The sequence below is a fragment of the Channa argus genome, chromosome 1, assembly GCF_033026475.1.
Source record: "Channa argus isolate prfri chromosome 1, Channa argus male v1.0, whole genome shotgun sequence".
Lineage (NCBI taxonomy): Eukaryota > Metazoa > Chordata > Actinopteri > Anabantiformes > Channidae > Channa > Channa argus.
In genome coordinates this window covers 2,531,602-2,549,901 of record NC_090197.1, presented here as the reverse complement: position 1 = coordinate 2,549,901, position 18,300 = coordinate 2,531,602, and the positions used below count along the sequence as shown (strand labels likewise).

Below are 18,300 nucleotides of genomic sequence, written 5' to 3'. Positions count from 1 at the left end.
CAAGTACTGGGGCTTTAAACATCTTTTGAGATGTCACTATACTTGATTTTAATGCAGTTGTATTTTGGATTAACTTCCTCGTGCTACTTTATTCCATACTTGGATACATTTAAAATTAGTATTAGCAACTTAAATGTGCAAATGCCACATTTGTCAATTAGAATCAGTGTTAATGCTGGTCATTCATTTCAAATCTTTAAATAGAAGTGCAAACATGGGCTTGATATAAATTGGCTGACAATCATTAAATGTTGTGCTTTGAATATTTCAGTTTAGTTGTGCTACTTAATTTCTTCTCACACAATGTAACTAACCAGAATAATCCCAGTTTTAGTGTATTTTTTTTATTGGTATGTGGCAAACAAGTTACAGTAGGTGCAGTAGATTCTCAGAGAACAAACAAGACCGAGCATTCATGATATGCAGCTCTTAAGACTGTGCAATTGGGCAGTTAGTTGAAAGGGGTGTGTTCAAAAAAATAGCAGTGTGGCATTCAATCCCTGAGGTCATCAATTTTGTAAAAAAACAGGTGTGAATCAGGTGGATGAAGGCAGCACTTGTTGAACATGCATTTGAAAGCCTGAGGAAAATGGGTTGTTCAAGACATTGTTCAGAAGAACAGCGTACTTTGATTAAAAAGTTGATTGGAGGTGCAAAAAATTCTAGGCTGTTAAGCTAAAATGATCTCTAATGCCTTAAAATGAAGAGCAAAACCAGAGAGACGTGGAAGAAAACGGAAGACAATCATCAAAATGGATCAAAGAATAACCAGAATGGCAAAGGCTCAGCCAATGATCAGCTCCAGGATGATCAAAGACAGTCTGGAGTTACCTGTAAGTACTGTGACAGTTAGAAGACGTCTGTGTGAAGCTAATCTATTTTCAAGAATCCCCCACAAAGTCCCTCTGCTAAAAAAAAGACATGTGCAGAAGAGGTTATAATCTGCCAAAGAACACACCAACTGGGCTAAAGAGAAATGGAGGAACATTTTGTGGACTGATGAGAGTAAAATTGTTCTTTTTGGGTCCAAGGGCCACAGACAGTTTGTGAGACAACCCCCAAACTCTGAATTCAAGCCACAGTACACAGTGAAGACAGTGAAGCCTGGTGGTGCCAGCATCATGATATGGGCATGTTTCTCCTACTATGGTGTTGGGATCATGGATCAGTTTGCATATGTCAAAATACTTGAAGACGTCATGTTGCCTTATGCTGAAGAGGACATGTCCTTGAAATGGTTGTTTCAACAAGACAATGACCCCAAACATACTAGTAAACGAGCAAATCTTGGATCCAAACCAACAAAATGAATGTTATGGAGTGACCAGCTCAATCCCTGGACCTTAATCCAATCGAGAAACTTGTGGGGTGATATCAAAAATGCTGTTTCTGAAGCAAAACCAAGAAATGTAAATGAATTGTGGAATGTTGTTAAAGAATCATGGAGTGGAATAACAGCTGAGAGGTGCCACAAGTTGGTTGACTCCATGCCACACAGATGTGAAGCAGCTTTAAAAAACTGTGGTCATACAACTAAATATTAGTTTAGTGATTCACATGATGCTAAATCCTAGAAACAAAAACGTTTGTACAAAATAGTTTTGAGTTTGTACAGTCAACAGCAGACACTGCTATCTTTTTGAACACACCCCTTTCAACTAATTGCCATTAGCCACATCATTAAAACACATCAGCTTCAGATGCCCTTGGTGGATGGGCGGGGCCACACCTGGTAGGGTGGGATTCAAACCCGCGACCTTCTGCCACTAACAAACCAAATGTAATGTGTAATGAGTGTAAATTACTCACAATTGGGGGAAGAACAAGAACTTTTCTACATGCCCATGTGTTTATTTTTGGTAGCTGCTGTATCAAATATGTTTTTCTGCACATTTTTTAAGTAAAATGCAAAAAAAGGAAGTAATTCTTGTCTAAAAGTTGCTTTAACAGAGTAAGTGCTCATTTTGAAATATAAGAAAATACATGAAAGAAAATCTCACCATAAAAATAGTAATATGCTTTTCCTTTACACAACCAGCTGGGGGCTACTGGGCTTCAACCATTTTGGATTAGACCACGTGATACATCAGAATTATTGGAGTGCAAAAGGTATCAGCCAGGGAGCAGATGACAACACGGTTGTGACAGAGGAGTTCAAGGTGGACGTGGGTCTGCATCAAGGATCTGAGCCCCTTCTTGTTTGCTCTGGTGATGGACAGGCTGACAGATGAGGTTAGACAGGAATCTCTGTGGACTATGATGTTTGCAGATGACTTTGTGATTTGTAGTGAGAGCAGGGAGCAGGTGGAGGAAAATCTTCAGTGTCCGCGTGTGACTATAAATGTTGAGTGTTGTTTCCAGGAGCTTTTGGTTTGTGCAGTAAAAAACATGGGCTGTTATTCAGTTTTGACACAGAAGTCGAGCGTCCACATCAGAGTGGTCATTATTCTCCTACTTCTACCGGAGGCAGGATCACAGTCTGTGCATCCTGCCCATTCTTTTTCTCTTTCTTTGCTGTTAGTGCTGAAGTTCTAATTAGGAAAACACAAACACTCAGGGTGGACAGTATGGATGACTTGGTGCAAGAGTGAACACATTTTCTTCATCATCAACACAAACCTGACACCAACCTAAATGATTGGCAGTAATGAAAGAACCATCCAAATGTTTCTCTTAAGTCCAAGTATCAATGGTGCAGAGTGTGTGTGATGGTGAACAGAGGGAACTTTGATTTCAGCAGCTGATCTTCAGTCAGCAGAGTTTCTGTCCACAGGAGACACTCTCACACCTAAACACTGCACAGAGACACTGAACCAGGACAGAACAAGAACCCAGGAAACAGAGGTTCAGTGAATGTGGTGTTGAAGGTGTGGAGGTGGATCAGTTTGTCAGAGGAGACACTGTAGAAGGACAGAGAGCCAGCAGGACAGTCCACATACACTGCTGCTCTGTTAGAGACAGAGGACGAGGAGATGGGTGTTTTTTTGTTATTGTGGCTGACAAAGAAATCATGATCAGAGCAGATCAGACTCCAGGACTGATTGTTCCATCCAAACAAACAGTCATAACTGTTTCCTTTCCTTCTGATTCCTCTGTAACTCACTGATATATAAACTCTTTCTCTCCACTCGACCTCCCAGTAACAGCGACCAGTCAGAACATTTCTACACAGCAGCTGAGGAAAGAAGTCAAATCTGTCTGGATGATCAGGATATGACTGATCCTCCTTCACATGTGTCACCTTCCTGTTGTTGTCAGACAGTTGTAGGTTTCTGTTTACTGTGTTTTGGTCCAGTTCCAGTTCACAGGCATCTGATGGAGAGAACAAGACACAAACAGCTGCAGTTTATCATCTGTTGATTTATCAGCAACTTTACTGACAATGACTGAAAGTAAATCATTCCAACTTCCATTTCATCTTCAACTGTGAAGAATGTTTGACTCCATTTCAAGTGAAATTCAACAATCCAGTTAGAACAACAATCCACTTGAGCATTTTATGAAATGGATCAATGAAATCCACATCATACACACATTAGACACAAGTCAACTCTGGAACACCTGTGTTTTTTTCCACTTGAAGTCTATTTTTCTCCTCCTGGTGTTTAGTGAAGCTTCATCTTTAAACACAGGTGTTTCAATGTGTTTTAAAACTGTTGCAAACTTTTTCCTGGTGTCTGTATTAGTGTTGTCAATAGTATTGATTTATCAATACATGTCTATACTGAATATTTGAAAAAGTTTAATTCTCCACACACTGGTATATGTTGTGTATATGTTTTGACCACCTTATTTAAAATAAATGAGGGGGGAAAAACATTAGAACCACATCTTCTTATAATGCACTGCAGTACGACTCCACCACCCAGTTTGACCTCAATAAGAAACACAGAGTAGAATTATCACCTTTCTGACAGTTTCCACTTCAAAACGGAGAAATTCTAACATTGTCAAAGTTGAATTTCTGGCCGAGCTGCCGTGTTGGATTGTACAGGTACCTAATAAAGTGACATCACACCTAAGTGACTAAATGTAAATGTCCCTGAAATGAATGTGTCCTAAGCAGTAAAGGTGTATTTCCAACTTCAATCATTTCCAGCAACCACAACAACTGTTACTATAAGGAGGAAGCTCCCGTTAACCACTGGCTCCATTACTATCTGTAGCTTCAGGCCTATGCAGGTGCTGGTGAAGAGGCAGCAGGGGAAACATTGGGATGAAGGTAGTGAATAGCTGGATGAATTCCTTCACCTCAGCCTAAACACAAACCTGTTCTGATGAACTTTAGGCACTTTTGAATGGACCACTTTCATTTGAGGGCTCACCTGTATTCTTGTACTGTTCCAGGGCAACAATAAGCACTGAGTCACAGACACTTACTGCTCAAAAGTCATATTACACGTTAGTTCCAACTGTTCATTAACTTACAATATTACCTCCTAAGACAATATCATTACTTTGAAGTTACTTTTGTGTTACTTTCACAAAACATCGGCTCTAAGATTCAGTCAAAGTACAAAACCTCAATTAGTAAAACACTGATATATCACCTACAAATCACATATTTCTAATTTCTTCATGACAGGTCAGCGCCAGTGCTCTCACACAGACGACCCAAACATTCATGTGTCCTCCTCACAGAGCCTGAAGTTAAACCTCCTTCCTTTATAGACCAAATGAACTGCAGCTAAAAACTCACCTCTTCAGTCTTTGACTGAATCAACTTGGTCTGAATGTGGCTAATGAGGATTCTGTCCGCATGCTCTCCACCACATACTCTGCTACAAGCCACCTTAGCTCTGATTTATTAAACACACTGAGAAGAAAGTGAGGGGTCCTTGAACACAACTTCCATTGGTCAAACCTGTGAAGTACTAGTTACCGAGCAGCACCTGAAGGTAACAAAACTCTTGTATAAAGACACAGTGACAGTCAAAAGACCCAGAAGAAACAAAGTTCTGTTGGATCACTGTGTTCACTTTGTTGTGTTTGTGGATTTGAAATTGATTGATTGAATTCTAACATCTTTCCAGCCACACTGACCAAAAAACAGAAGCTAAATCCTGAATGAAACTCTGGAGAAATTCATCTTTGTTCTTCAGTCAAGAAAAGCTTCAAATCTAGTGGAACATGTGCAGCTGTGTTTTTAGGAATCAAACTTAAAACACACTCACACTTCCTCAGACCAGGTTTCAGTCTCTGTGGTCCACCATGGTCCAACCTGGAGGAAGAGACAAAGTCAGAATCAGCTTCATCCACCTTCACTCATCTCCACCATTAAACATGAACCAGAGTTCCTCAGTTAGTCAGAGACACAGAGAAACAGTGTGAGAACTGCTGTTGTCTGTCCATCTGTCCATACCTGAGAGTGTCCAGTCTCCAGTGTGGATCCTCCAGTACAGCAGACAGCAGCTTCACTCCTGAGTCTCCTGGATGATTGTAGCTCAGGTCCAGCTCTCTCAGATGGGAGGGGTTGGAGCTCAGAGCTGAGGCCAGAGAAGCACAACCTTCCACTGTGATCAGACAACCTGACAGACTAAACACACACACACACACACACACACACACACACACATTTCCATAACAGGACAAGACATTGACGTTATTCATTTGCTGGAGACATAACCATAAACTAAATCTAGGCTATAAAATGTCATCATTCAAATTCATGCTCCACCTTCTTCACCAACTAAACAGCCAACTGTAGAAACTAGAATTAAGGTGGGTCATGGAACCAAGTCAGGTTGTGGACCTGCTCTTTGCCTTTGCAAGGATACTGGAGAGGTCAGAGGAGTTTGCTACACAAGTGAAAACATATTTTCCTGCTTATGATCTGCAGAATCTCATGTGTGTTATAGTAACAATAATACAATGACATTGGAGCCTTGTAGTTAGTCCGAAGTAAACGCTCTCCATTAGTTCATCTGTGTCCACTTCAATTATTGATGTTAGAGTCCAACTGAATTTAGTTGAACAACTTTACTTTATGAACAAGTTAAGTTTCTGTGGTTGGAACAAAAACATTACCCAGCTGACAATCTGCTGAGTCAGCAAACCTCTTCATCACGATAGTTTGTCAAATGACTGTTTACAAAAATCTGAATCCTGACCTGAGAGTTTCCAGTCTGCAGTGATGTTGCTTCAGTCCAGCACACAAAAGCTTTACTCCTGAATCCTGCAGGTCATTGTTACTCAGGTCCAGTTCTCTCAGACTAGAGGACTTGGAGCTGAGAACTGAGGACAGAGCTTCACAGCTTCTCTCTGAAAGGTTACAGCCACTCAGCCTGAAGTAGATTTTTATTCAGTTAAAACAAAGTTCAGATATAGAAACACTAAAACAATTTAATGGGGAAACTTTAAAAAAATACCTGTAAACTGACCTGAGAGTTTCCAGTCTGCAGTGATGTTTCTTCAGTGCAGCAGACAACAGCTTCACTCCTGAATCCTGCAGGTCATTGTTACTCAGGTCCAGTTCTCTCAGACTAGAGGACTTGGAGCTGAGAACTGAGGACAGAGCTTCACAGCTTTTCTCTGAAAGGTTACAGCCACTCAGCCTGAAGTAGATTTTTATTCAGTTAAAACAAGTTCAGATATAGAAACACTAAAACAATTTAATGGGGAAACTTTAAAAAAATACCTGTAAACTGACCTGAGAGTTTCCAGTCTGCAGTGATGTTGCTTCAGTCCAGCAGACAACAGCTTCACTCCTGAATCCTGCAGTTCATTGTTACTCAGATCCAGGTCTCTCAGACTAGAAGACTGGGAGCTGAGAACTGAGGACAGAACTTCACAGCTTCTCTCTGAGAGTTTACAGCCACTCAGTCTAAAATAATCCAGTAAAACAAAAGAAACCAGTTACAAACATTAGTTTTCTGTCATGCCAACAACAATCCACTTAATCTGAAATAGTCTATGTGCACATACAGAGCTTTGTTGGAGGCTTTGACCACTGGCAGCAGCCTCAGAAGAGCCTCCTCTGAAGCAGAGTATTTCTTCAGGTCAAACACGTCCAGATCTTTTTCTGATGACAGTAAGATGAAGACCAGAGCTGACCACTGAGCAGGAGACAGTTGATCTGTGGAGAGACGTCCTGATCTCAGGGACTGTTGGATCTCCTCCACTAGAAAACCATCATTCAGTTCATTCAGACAGTGGAACAGGTTGATGCTTTTCTCTGCAGACAGATTCTCACTGATCTTCTCCTTGATGTAGTGGACTGTTTCCTGATTGGTCTGTGATCCACTTCCTGTCTGGGTCAGCAGGCCTCGTAGGAGATTCTGATTGGTCTGCAGTGAAAAACCGAGGAGAAAGCGGAGGAACAAGTCCAGGTGTCCATTAGGACTCTGTAAGGCCTCGTCCACAGCAGTTTGGTAGAGAAGTTTTAGATCAGGTCTAAACAGTTTAGACCAAAAAGATTTTGATTGTTGTTCTGACAGCAGATTGACTCCAGAGTTGATGAATGTCACATGGACATGAAGAGCAGCCAGAAACTCCTGAACACTCAGATGGACGAAGCAGAACACCTTGTCCTGGTACAGTCCTCTCTCCTCTTTAAAGATCTGTGTGAACACTCCTGAGTACACTGAGGCTGCTCTGATATCGATGCCACACTCTGTCAGGTCTGATTCATAGAAGATCAGGTTTCCTTTCTGCAGCTGCTCAAAAGCCAGTTTTCCCAGAGACTCAATCATCTTCCTGCTCTCTGGACTCCAGTGTGGATCTGTCTCAGCTCCTCCATCATACTTGATGGTCTTCAGTTTAGACTGAACTACCAGAAAGTGGATGTACATCTCAGTCAGGGTCTTGGGCAGCTCCCATCCCTCTCTGGTTTTCAACACATCCTCCAGAACTGTAGCAGTGATCCAGCAGAAGACTGGGATGTGGCACATGATGTGGAGGCTTCGTGATGTCTTGATGTGGGAGATGATTCTGCTGGCCTGCTCCTCATCTCTGAATCTCTTCCTGAAGTACTCCTCCTTCTGTGGGTCAGTGAACCCTCTGACCTCTGTCACCATGTCAACACAATCAGGAGGGATCTGATTGGCTGCTGCAGGTCGTGTGGTTATCCAGAGGCGAGCAGAGGGAAGCAGGTTCCCCCTGATGAGGTTTGTCAGCAGCACATCCACTGAGGTGGACTCTGTAACATCAGTCAGGATCTCATTGTTGTGGAAGTCCAGAGGAAGTCGACACTCATCCAGACCGTCAAAGATGAACACAACCTGGACCTCTTCAAACCTGCAGATTCCTGCTTCTTTGGTTTCAGGAAAGAAGTGATGAACAAGTTCCACCAAGCTGAACTTTTTCTCTTTCAGCACATTCAGCTCTCTGAAAGTCAATGGAAATATGAACTGTATGTCCTGGTTGGCTTTGTCTTCAGCCCAGTCCAGAGTGAACTTCTGTGTTAAGACTGTTTTCCCAATGCCAGCCACTCCCTTTGTCATCACTCTTCTGATTGGTTCATCTCTTCCAGGTGAGGCTTTAAAGATGTCTTCTTGTCTGATGGTTGTTTCTGGTCTGTCTGGGTTCCTGGATGCTGTTTCAATCTGTCTGACCTCATGTTCATCATTGACCTCTCCAGTCCCTCCCTCTGTGATGTAGAGCTCTGTGTAGATCTGATTCAGAAGGGTTGGGTTTCCTGCTTTAGCGATCCCCTCAAACACACACTGGAACTTCTTCTTCAGGTCAGACTTGAGTTTACATCCACACACTGCAGCAGGAAATCCTGAATGAACAAAGAAGAATAAATGAAGTCAGTGAGTGGATCCTTCAGAATATCAGAGAATCTAAACATTTAAGTGTCTGTAGAGTTTTTCTTCCTCCTTCAGTTTTATCATCAGTGGAGGACAAACAGCCTCTGATCTGATACAGATGTGTGCAGCATATTTACAGCAGAGTTTGGAAATGGAAACCTCTCTCCTGCTGTTTCCATTTCCTCTTTCCATCATGTTAAATCTGTTCAAATCCTCTTACTGCTCTGCAGACAGTCAGCCAGCTCCTCCTGCTTCATTCTCCTCAGGAAGTTCACTGTGATCTTCACAAATGACTCTCTGCTGCTCCTCCTCTGCTCTTCATCCTCCTCATCCTCCCTCTGACTCTCTGAAAATTCTGGGTAATCTGGTCTCAGGACCCTCTGGATCTCCTTCAGCTGGTTCTTCACAAAAGTGACAATGTTGTCCTCCAGCAGCTGGAACGGAATGAGAAGTGAACATTTCACTGAAACTGGTGGAACACAGCAGCATGGACTCTGTTAGGACCTGAATGGTTGTTGAACATTCAGTCTGGGTTTTATGTAGTTCATAGTCAAAGTGTGATTGGACATGTACAGACCATAAATATGGAGTCCAGGTCTGGTTGATGCTGCTGGGCAAACTGATCACTGTGAACCTCTGAGCTCTGCTGCTCAACTCTGGGGAGAAAATAGAAATGACTGGATGGATGAGTAAACAAGTGAAATGGAATTTTTTCATGTGAACCAATGCGAAACACTGAAAATTGCAGTACAGTGGCTGAATGTGGACAGACTGATGATTCATTACATTTTAAAGTTACTATGATGGTAAATGTTTAATTTGCTTGATATACAACAGGTTCTGTGCACTAGTTGTTTCAGTGTGTGCAAATCTACGAAAAGTTGGAAATCTAGACATGTGTGTGATTGTATTGTCTGATGATATTGTGGTTAATGAAGGTTCAGCTGCACAGCAGCAGTTATACTAAATAACAGACACAGTTAACAGCAAGACTCTGCTGCTGTGTGCAGCCAGTGGGCAAACAGACCACAGACACAATGCAGCGCAATGACAGAAAAACAAAGGGTTTTTTGATTGGACAGAAAGTTCAGATCATCACACACTCTGCAGCGTCCTCACACTGCTCCACCTGATGGCTCAAAACAGCATTGCAGCCAAAAATCTGGATGGAATAAATCACTCATCTGGACAAGTTGTCATGAGTTGAGTATTAAGACCCAAGTAAGGAGACGGCAAGAGGAGGTTTTAATGTTAAGGGGTTTTATTGTTGGGACTAAGGTGGTGAAAACAAGTGAAAATCGCTCCACAAGGACGACAGGAAACCACACACAGAAAAAGAAACAGACTAAACCAAAACTGTAAATCAGAACAGAGGGAAGATAACTAAATTGAACTGTGCTGGGAAGTCAGGGAAACAGGACACATACATAAACACATAGATGGGAAATGTTGGAGAAAACACACTAAACCAAAGTAGGTGTGAAAAACAAACGATCTAGAGAAGGAAATAACTAACCAAAAAGGTGCAATCAGGATCTGGACTAGACAAAAACTAAAGGGCTAAATTATATATTCAAGACACTTTTGGCTTTTTTCCCCTGAGAGCTGCTCTTACAAAAAGAAAATGGCAGAGAGCTTCTCATGTTCTGTAACATTTATTCAGATAGTTTATTTCAACCCAAACAATCTTTTCCATTTTATTTTTTACATTTTCACTTCATTATACTTGTAATTGTATTATTTGTATTCAAATTGAGTTAATAAAGTGAATTAGATGCTCTGCACTTATATAGAGCTTCTCTATCTACTGGGACCCAAAGCACTTTACACTGCTGCTTATTCACCCATTCACACTCATAATCACACACTGATGGGGGAGCTGCTATGCAGCTGACCTGAACTCACCAGGAGCAACTAAGTGTCAAGGACACTTCAACATGTGACAGGAGGAGCTGGGAATCAAACCAACAACCCTGGGATTGTTGGACAACTGCTCTACCTGCTGTGCCACAGTCGCCCTTAGCTCAGCAGAAGATTTCTATTTCATTATCTTATATATCACAGGTTATGTTTATGATATTTTGCTTGCATGTCTCTCAGATTTCCTGTGTTCTTGTATTGACTTTGACTTGGACTCAGGTTGGCAAAAGCAGCATGTGCTGTTTCATGTGCTGCTTTATTTTAAAAAATGTAACAAAAACTATGAAGCTCGGGACCAAGAAAAGTCTTCTAATCTTAGAGTCTTGAGTCTGACAATAACTAAAACATTTCTTACCTTCCATGAGCAGGTTGTTCATCTTTAAAGTTAATCCCACGATCATTAGACTTATCACTCTTCATAGAGACCCAGCTGGGTTCAGCAGAATCTGGTCTCTGCTTCTTCATCCTGATCCAAACAAACAAGAGACAAATGAAAAGTAGTTGGAAGCTGAAAGCAGATGAATTGTGAGCAGACTGTCAGCAGCTGAAATGTTAGAAGCAGATAGAAAGTCAGTAAGAAGACAGTGGATGAGGAACGTTCTCCTGTTCATCAACATGGAATCTGATGAAAGACGCTGTCTCATCTTAGTTGCTTAGTTGACTAATCAGTGGTTGGCTCTTTGTTAACTAAGACAGTTAGTAGTTGATGATTAGTTCTTCTAAGCTGTTATTGAGGAGCTGAGTGGCAGATGTGACAGTGATTTGACATGGACAAGAGTCATGGACAGTTAGAGATCCTCATCTCACCTCTGGTCTTTGGTCTGGCTCTCATGTCCCCCACACAGAGTGGTTTTAGAGGGAGGGACTCCCTCCTCTCTGTCCTCACACTGATTCATAGCAGAGTCCACACCTGCTGGGAGCTGAGCTCAGTCTTTACAGCAACAACACTGACAATGTTCCCTTGAAGCTACTCAGCTGCTGAATTCACATCCAGTCACAGAGACTTTGGAGCTTCAGCTGGAAACACAGAGAAGATCAGAGAGAAATGAACAATGTAAAGTTTTATTGAACATCCTTCACTGCACATAGACAATTTACATTTTTTTTCAACCAACTCTCAATGCTTCCCTGTCATAGTCCCAACATTCAAAGTCCCTATTGTCAGTCCTACATTCTTAGCTTTCCTCTTCTCTCTCTGCCTACAAACATGACTTCATCCTCTTCTTATTTATTCAGAGTAACAGGCTTTCAAACTTTCAAAAGGGAAAATTATCTGGAAGAAAAGTCATAGCAAAGAATGAAAAAAGGACAAAGATCTGTATTACATATAGTTTAAGTATGTCGAGTTTGGGAAACTTAGCACGTTTTATTCATGGTTAAAATAAACCAATGATGACAGTTGGAGATGGGATGTAACAGTTTTTCTACAGATTTGTGCAAACAGGATGTTAGAGACATAAATCTGTTCACAGACTGTGAACATAAAGACTGTTTTCAGATAAATGTACAAGTTTAGTCCAGATATGTTCAACAAACTATGACAAATGAGGTGCAAACATTTAGTTTCTAAAACTAATTTCAAACTAAGAAGGAAGATCAGTGTTACTATAGAGACTTGGTGTGGAACAAGAACAGGAACAGCTATAAGTGGAGCCACTTTTAATGACTTTGAAATACTTTCTGCAGCTACATGTGTAATAATACATCAGCATTAGTGGAACTAAAGTAACTCAAATACAAAAATCTATTGTATTCCAACCATCAAACGTGCACACACACCAATAATTAGCAGCAATAACACATGGGAAATATGAAGAATCATATTAACAGCGAGCTAAACAACCCTCACATAGCTAAGCAGCTAATGTCGACCTTCGTTCACACTAGACTCTAGTGCTAAATATAGAAGAGTAGTGTTACATGTGGCTTCGTTCTTCCCTTTGCTGCACGGCCACTTCAATCAAATCTGGGGGACAAATGTACAGTTTACCTGCTTCTGCAGACACCAATACGCCGCTGGTTAGAGTCCGCAGACTTCCTGACAACTTTCTGCTACTGGCTCCTCACCTGAAACTGCGGTAAAGTCGCGGTTGTTTGTTGCGCCTTTTCCCCTGTACTTACGGTACGAGTACTAGGATTTCTCTTCATAGTTTACCTGAAACCTTCAATGTCGACTATAACCACACTCATTTTGGACTCATTTTACTGGACAGTTTTGGAATAAAATAACAACACCATTTTAATAAATTGGCATTATCAGAATATACATCACTCTCAAAGAGAAAGTGTTTGGTAACAGCTTTTTCTGAAAGTTCAAAGGTAAAGAGTGTGAGTTACAACGCTGTTACAGGACAATTTCGCTTTAATGGCTTCAAAACCCGCACAGTACAATTGGTTCAAAATTATTATGGTTATAATAGACTTAACGAGAATGCATTGAAATATTGTTGTAACCTCTGAAAAAAATTTTTTTTATAAGAATCCAAACGTGAAAACACTGTTAGTTACAATACTGATTCGTGGGGATTTTCCCTTTACTTTATTAAAACAACTGTAACAATTTTTGTTACATTTCAAGTTTAAGACACATTTTTGAATATATATTGGAAAATACACTATTTTACATATCACAATTTTTACTGGTTCTGTTATGATTTATATTTGTCATATTCCAATGAAGTGTTAATTTATTCTTGCAACACTCCCGGAGCTTCTACGCTCTTTTTTTAGCTTTCCTGGTACCCATACCGTAAGTACGGGAAGAAAGGGGCAACTAAACTTTAGCGGCTGGTTCCAAAAAACGACGACTGTGTCAGAGCTTTTCCGTCTCCTGCTCCATCAGTCAGTTTCTCTGTTAAACACAACATGTCACTTTGAAAGAGTTTCATTTCAACTTTATTCCCCGTTCGGACGTTTATCTTGTCTTTTAAAAACTAATGTGAAAGCTGCTGGACAGCCTGAGGTCCATGGAGGGCAAGTGGAACCGGGCAGTAGGTCGGTTTGTGTCCCATAGCATCCGGGGGTGGAAGAAGTATTCAGTTTCCTTGAGAAGTAAAAATATCAATACCGGAGTAAAAGTACTTCAGTACTTGTTAAAGTCCTACTCTGAAAAGTACTGACTGTCTGTTTGGACCCAGTAGTTGTTGTCGCCTTAATCATCAAAATCTAAAATAGTATTAAAAACTACTTTTAGCCACAGGCGCCAAAACCCTCCACCGCCAGAGGCTAAAAGTAGCTGCTGGGTTTTTTCATAAGAAATTTGTGCTTGTGATCTGGTGGAAAACTGATTTTAACAATAAAACAAATTATAATAGACATAAGATGATAGAAAGACAAAAGACAGACAGAATATTGACAGTACTGAGATGTTGCTGGAGACTTTCACTTTCATTTTTCTGTGGTGCAGTAGTTTCGCACTGGGGGACACAATCTGTGTCAGTGGGGGGACCTGGGTCTTGTTCTTGTGGCACTGGGGGGGTTGTCCTGATGGAGCGCAGTCTTTTGCCAGAGGAGATGTTTTTGGACTCTGACCAGGGTCAGAGGGATCAGCCATGATCCTCACTGTCCTGGAGTTGGGCAGATTCCAGGGCAAGAAGGACCACACTCATTAACACATTGCACCAATCCATGCAAAGAATAATTATTGTCTGATGAGCGATGTCTAAACTTTATCTTTAAAGAGGGAATTTTCTACACACAAAGATACCACCTGATTTGGAAACTAGAAAAGAAATGAGGAAATTGTACCATACCATCAGAGAGTTCACTGCCAGCTGGTCTTTTTATGCTCCTCATGCTCCTGGACATTTTGTCTTCCTGTTTGGACTCTGTTTACCCTATTTTTGGTTTGAGGTTTGATTATTTACTTGTCTCTGTCCTTCAGCCTCAGTTTAACACTTTGTTTGTTTGTTCCTCCCTGTGCATTTACCTTAGCACTAGTGCAGGGGTCTCCAACACACCGCTCACCAAAAGCTTAATGAAAGCTACATACATTTAAAAACTTAGTCAGATTTGATTTGTCACTCTGTCACACTTAGTGTATAACCTGTTTTTGTTAGTCAGCAGCACATTGAAACCTGAGTTATGATTTTTGAACAAATGAGGGGTTTTTAATCCAGCTCAGCAGTTTGATCCTTTTCTCCTCCAGTTCTTATGCCAAGCTGGTGCTGATTCATTTCACTAAAGACAAGCTGGCTGTATCAGTACCACCTTCACATAAGAATATAGAGTTTGGTTCAATTCAAAAATACAAATTGAATCTGTTTACAGCAATGTGCAACTTGGTAGGTTCCAAATTTTAAAAGAATAAAATAGGGATGTGGTAAATGGTAAATGTTCTGCAGTTATATAGCACTTTTCTACCTATTGGAACTCAAAGCACTTTACACTGCTTCTTATTCACCCATTCACACTCACAATCACACACACTCACAGACTGATGGGGGAGCTGCTATGCAGCTGGCCAACAGACAGCCTTCTGGCCTTGAAGTGGGGAGGTCTGGGGGTGGGGGTTTATGACAGACAGTGAGGAGCGGATAGTTTTAACCTTAGTGGTAAAATGTGCAATGAAACTGTTGCACTAAAAAGCGCTATATAAGTGCTGAACATTTACCAATTGTCACCACTGTATGACATTAACTCTGTGTTTTCATAGTTGTCTTTGTCCTTCTCTGTCCCCCTCTCTCTGTCCCTTTCTGCAGGTGTCCCCCGGCTTTGAAGCTGTGTGTCTTCCAGCGTGCAGCTACTGGTCCTACCAACCTGCCCGATGTTTTTTTGTTGCTTTTGTTGCTCTTTTTCTTTTCTCTCTTCACTTTCCAAGTTGGATTGAATTAAACTGAAACAGTTCAGAGCAACGGTGAGTTTGGAAAAGAGGTGAAGAGGCGAGTGCAGGCAGGTTGGAACGGGTGGAGAAAAGTGTCAGGTGTGTTGTGTGATAAAACAGTATCAGCAAGAATGAAAGGAAAGATGTTCAAGATGGTGGTGAGACCAGAGATGTTGTTCGGCTTAGAGACAGTGGCACTGAAGAAAAGACAGGAGGCAGAGCTGGAGGTAGCAGAGCTTAAGATGTTGAGGTTCTCTTTGGGAGTGATGAAGATGGACAGGATCAGGAATGAGTACATCAGAGGGACAGCTCATGTTAGATGTGTTGGAAATAAAGTCAGAGAGGCCAGATTGAGGTGGTTTGGACATGTTCAGAGGAGAAACTGTGAATATATCGGTAGAAGGATGCTGACGTTGGAGCTGCCAGGCAGGAGGTCTAGAGGAAGAGCAAAGAGGAGATTTATGGATGTAGTGATGGAGGACATGAAGTTAGTTGGTGTGAGTGAAGAGGATGCAGAGGACAGAGTTAGATACACATGATTCACTGTGGAGACTCCTGAAAGGAAAAGAAGAAGATGGTCATTAGCGCCATCAGCAGCACCTCCACCCAGGTCATGTTTGTCTGTCTACAAATTTTACTGATTTTGTTTTTTAGATTTTGGTTCATCCTCTCTACTTTTCCCTGTGATTGTGGGTGATACACTGCCATAACGGTGTGTGAGGCCTAGTGCTTGTTCTACCTGAGCCAGGTCTTTGTTTTTTAAATGTGTACCAGTATCAGATCTGATAACTTTTTAGAACCCGTGTCTGGGAATGTAATCATTTATCAAACACTTTATTACCGCTTTAGCATCTTCTTTCCCTGTAGACCAGGCTTCTGGCCATCCTGTGTAGGCGTCCACTGCCACTAAAAGATACCACTTTCCTCCAACTCTATCAATCACAACACAACTCTTCACGTGGTGTTTTGCCAGGTCTTCAAGAAATGGGTGCCACCAACCACCCATCTGTCTCATCATCTGTTTCACTCCTAGATGCCCTAATCCATGTGCTTCCTTGATCACCGCTCTTCTCAGCTTCCCTTGTGGTAGTACCACTCTACCATCTGCAGTCCTTCACAATCTCTCTGTCTGTGTTGCAGCTCTCTGTTTCCACACTGACTTCTCCTGAGGATCTACTCTTTTCTGTTCCTTTCACAATCACTACTTCTGTCAATTCGGGTAGTAAATCAATTACCTCCTGTGACACCATCATAAAATTATCACCATCCTTGTAACCTGCTGCTTGTTTAGCTTCCTCATCTGCTCTGTTATTTCCCTGAGCCACTGCTCCTTGATCTCCTGCATGTCCTTTACATTTCACAATGTCCACGTCTGCTGGGAGCAAAATGGCCTCTGTCAGTTCTTTCATCTGGTCCTGGTGTCTAACAGGCTGTCCTCCTGCTGTCAAAAACCCTGCTCTTAGCCACTGTGGTAGCTCAACCAATACTGCTCCTACCACGTAAGCTGAGTCTGAGTAAATGTTAACCCGTTTTCCTTTTGCCCATTTCAGAGCTTCTATCATTGCTACCAATTCAGCTGGTACTGTCTGTCTGTGCTGATGGCTGTTTTGTGACAGGCCCTGCACTGACAAATTCATACTGACCTTCTTTAGTCCTTCTGACCACTCTATAACCTGCTTTTAGTCCTTCTGTGCTATGCCTGAAACAACATCCATCTGTAAACACCATCTCTGCTTCGCCTTTTAGCATTTCTGTTTGGAAATCTGCTCTAGCTTTTGTCTCTATCTGCACTCTGTCTTTACACATGTGCGGTTGCCCATCCACCATGTGGTCTGCAATCTTAATACCGTCATGTGTGTGTATGATATTTGGTTGATCTAGAACTTTTAGCAATCTTTGTTGACGTGTGTTTGTGATTGTAAACGCCGCTGAGTTTATAAATGCCATGATGCTATGTGTTGTTAACACTATCAATTGATGTCCCATCACAATGTGCCGTTTTCTGGATCAGCTTTGCTTCTCCTGCTGTGTGTCGTGTGCATCCTGGTTGTCTACTCTCCGTGTTGTCTAAAGGGATGCAGCAGTACAAAAGTACTCTTCTTGCTCCCCCTTTTTCTGAAACAGCTCACCATTAGCCGTGCGTGCTGTTACAGAAACATCTAAGTGAAATGGCAGTTTGTGATCTGGAACTGCTAAATCTGCGGCTGAGGACAAGGCCGCAATAACTTAATGTCAATAAAGGCTTTTTCTGCAAATTTCAGTCCATGTTAATGAAGCTGAGAGGTTTCTAACTCCGCACTCGTGCACTAAATCTCTCAGCGGAGATGTCAATCCTATGTAATCAGGGATGTATTGTTGACTGAAACCTGTAAGACCTAAGACTGACAACATATCTTTTACTGTGGCAGCCTTCACGTGGTGTAAAATGGACGTGTGATGTGTAGGAGAGACGCCTGAGGCAAATGAGGTTACTATTCTTCCCAAAAACATAACTTCCTTTCGGCAGCACTGCAATTTTGAGCGGCTGACCTTAAATCCAGCCTGTAAAAGGTGGAGGACGGCAGCTTTGGTGGCTGTAAGGAAAACATCTGCTGTAGTGGCTGCTAATAACAGATCATCAACATATTGTACAAGAACCGCTCCTTTAGGTAAAGGACAGTCCTTCAACAACGTTTTCAGTGCATGATTGAACAGTCCAGGAGACAATGCAAAGCCCTTCTATGGTTGATTTAATTCCCTCACGAGCAGCTGGCTTGAGTGGGTACTGAGGTTGCCAAATAGTAGTGTATGTTTTCAGTTGAAATGTAA

The 18,300-nt window shown here is 41.6% G+C and overlaps 1 protein-coding gene across 1 annotated transcript; it reads right to left on the bottom strand.

Moving 5' to 3' along the window:
• Positions 1-1,652: 1,652 nt before the first annotated feature.
• LOC137102218 (NLR family CARD domain-containing protein 3-like) lies at positions 1,653-17,054 on the bottom strand. The gene is made up of 9 exons (XM_067481478.1): positions 16,594-17,054; positions 11,026-11,136; positions 8,971-9,230; positions 6,925-8,722; positions 6,381-6,554; positions 6,111-6,284; positions 5,363-5,536; positions 5,175-5,221; positions 1,653-3,312 (listed from the first exon to the last, which is right to left on the bottom strand). Exons 1-9 carry the CDS (start codon positions 17,052-17,054, stop codon positions 2,789-2,791), a joined length of 3,723 nt encoding a protein of 1,240 aa, XP_067337579.1. The 3' UTR covers positions 1,653-2,788.
• Between the last annotated feature and the right edge of the window lie 1,246 nt (positions 17,055-18,300).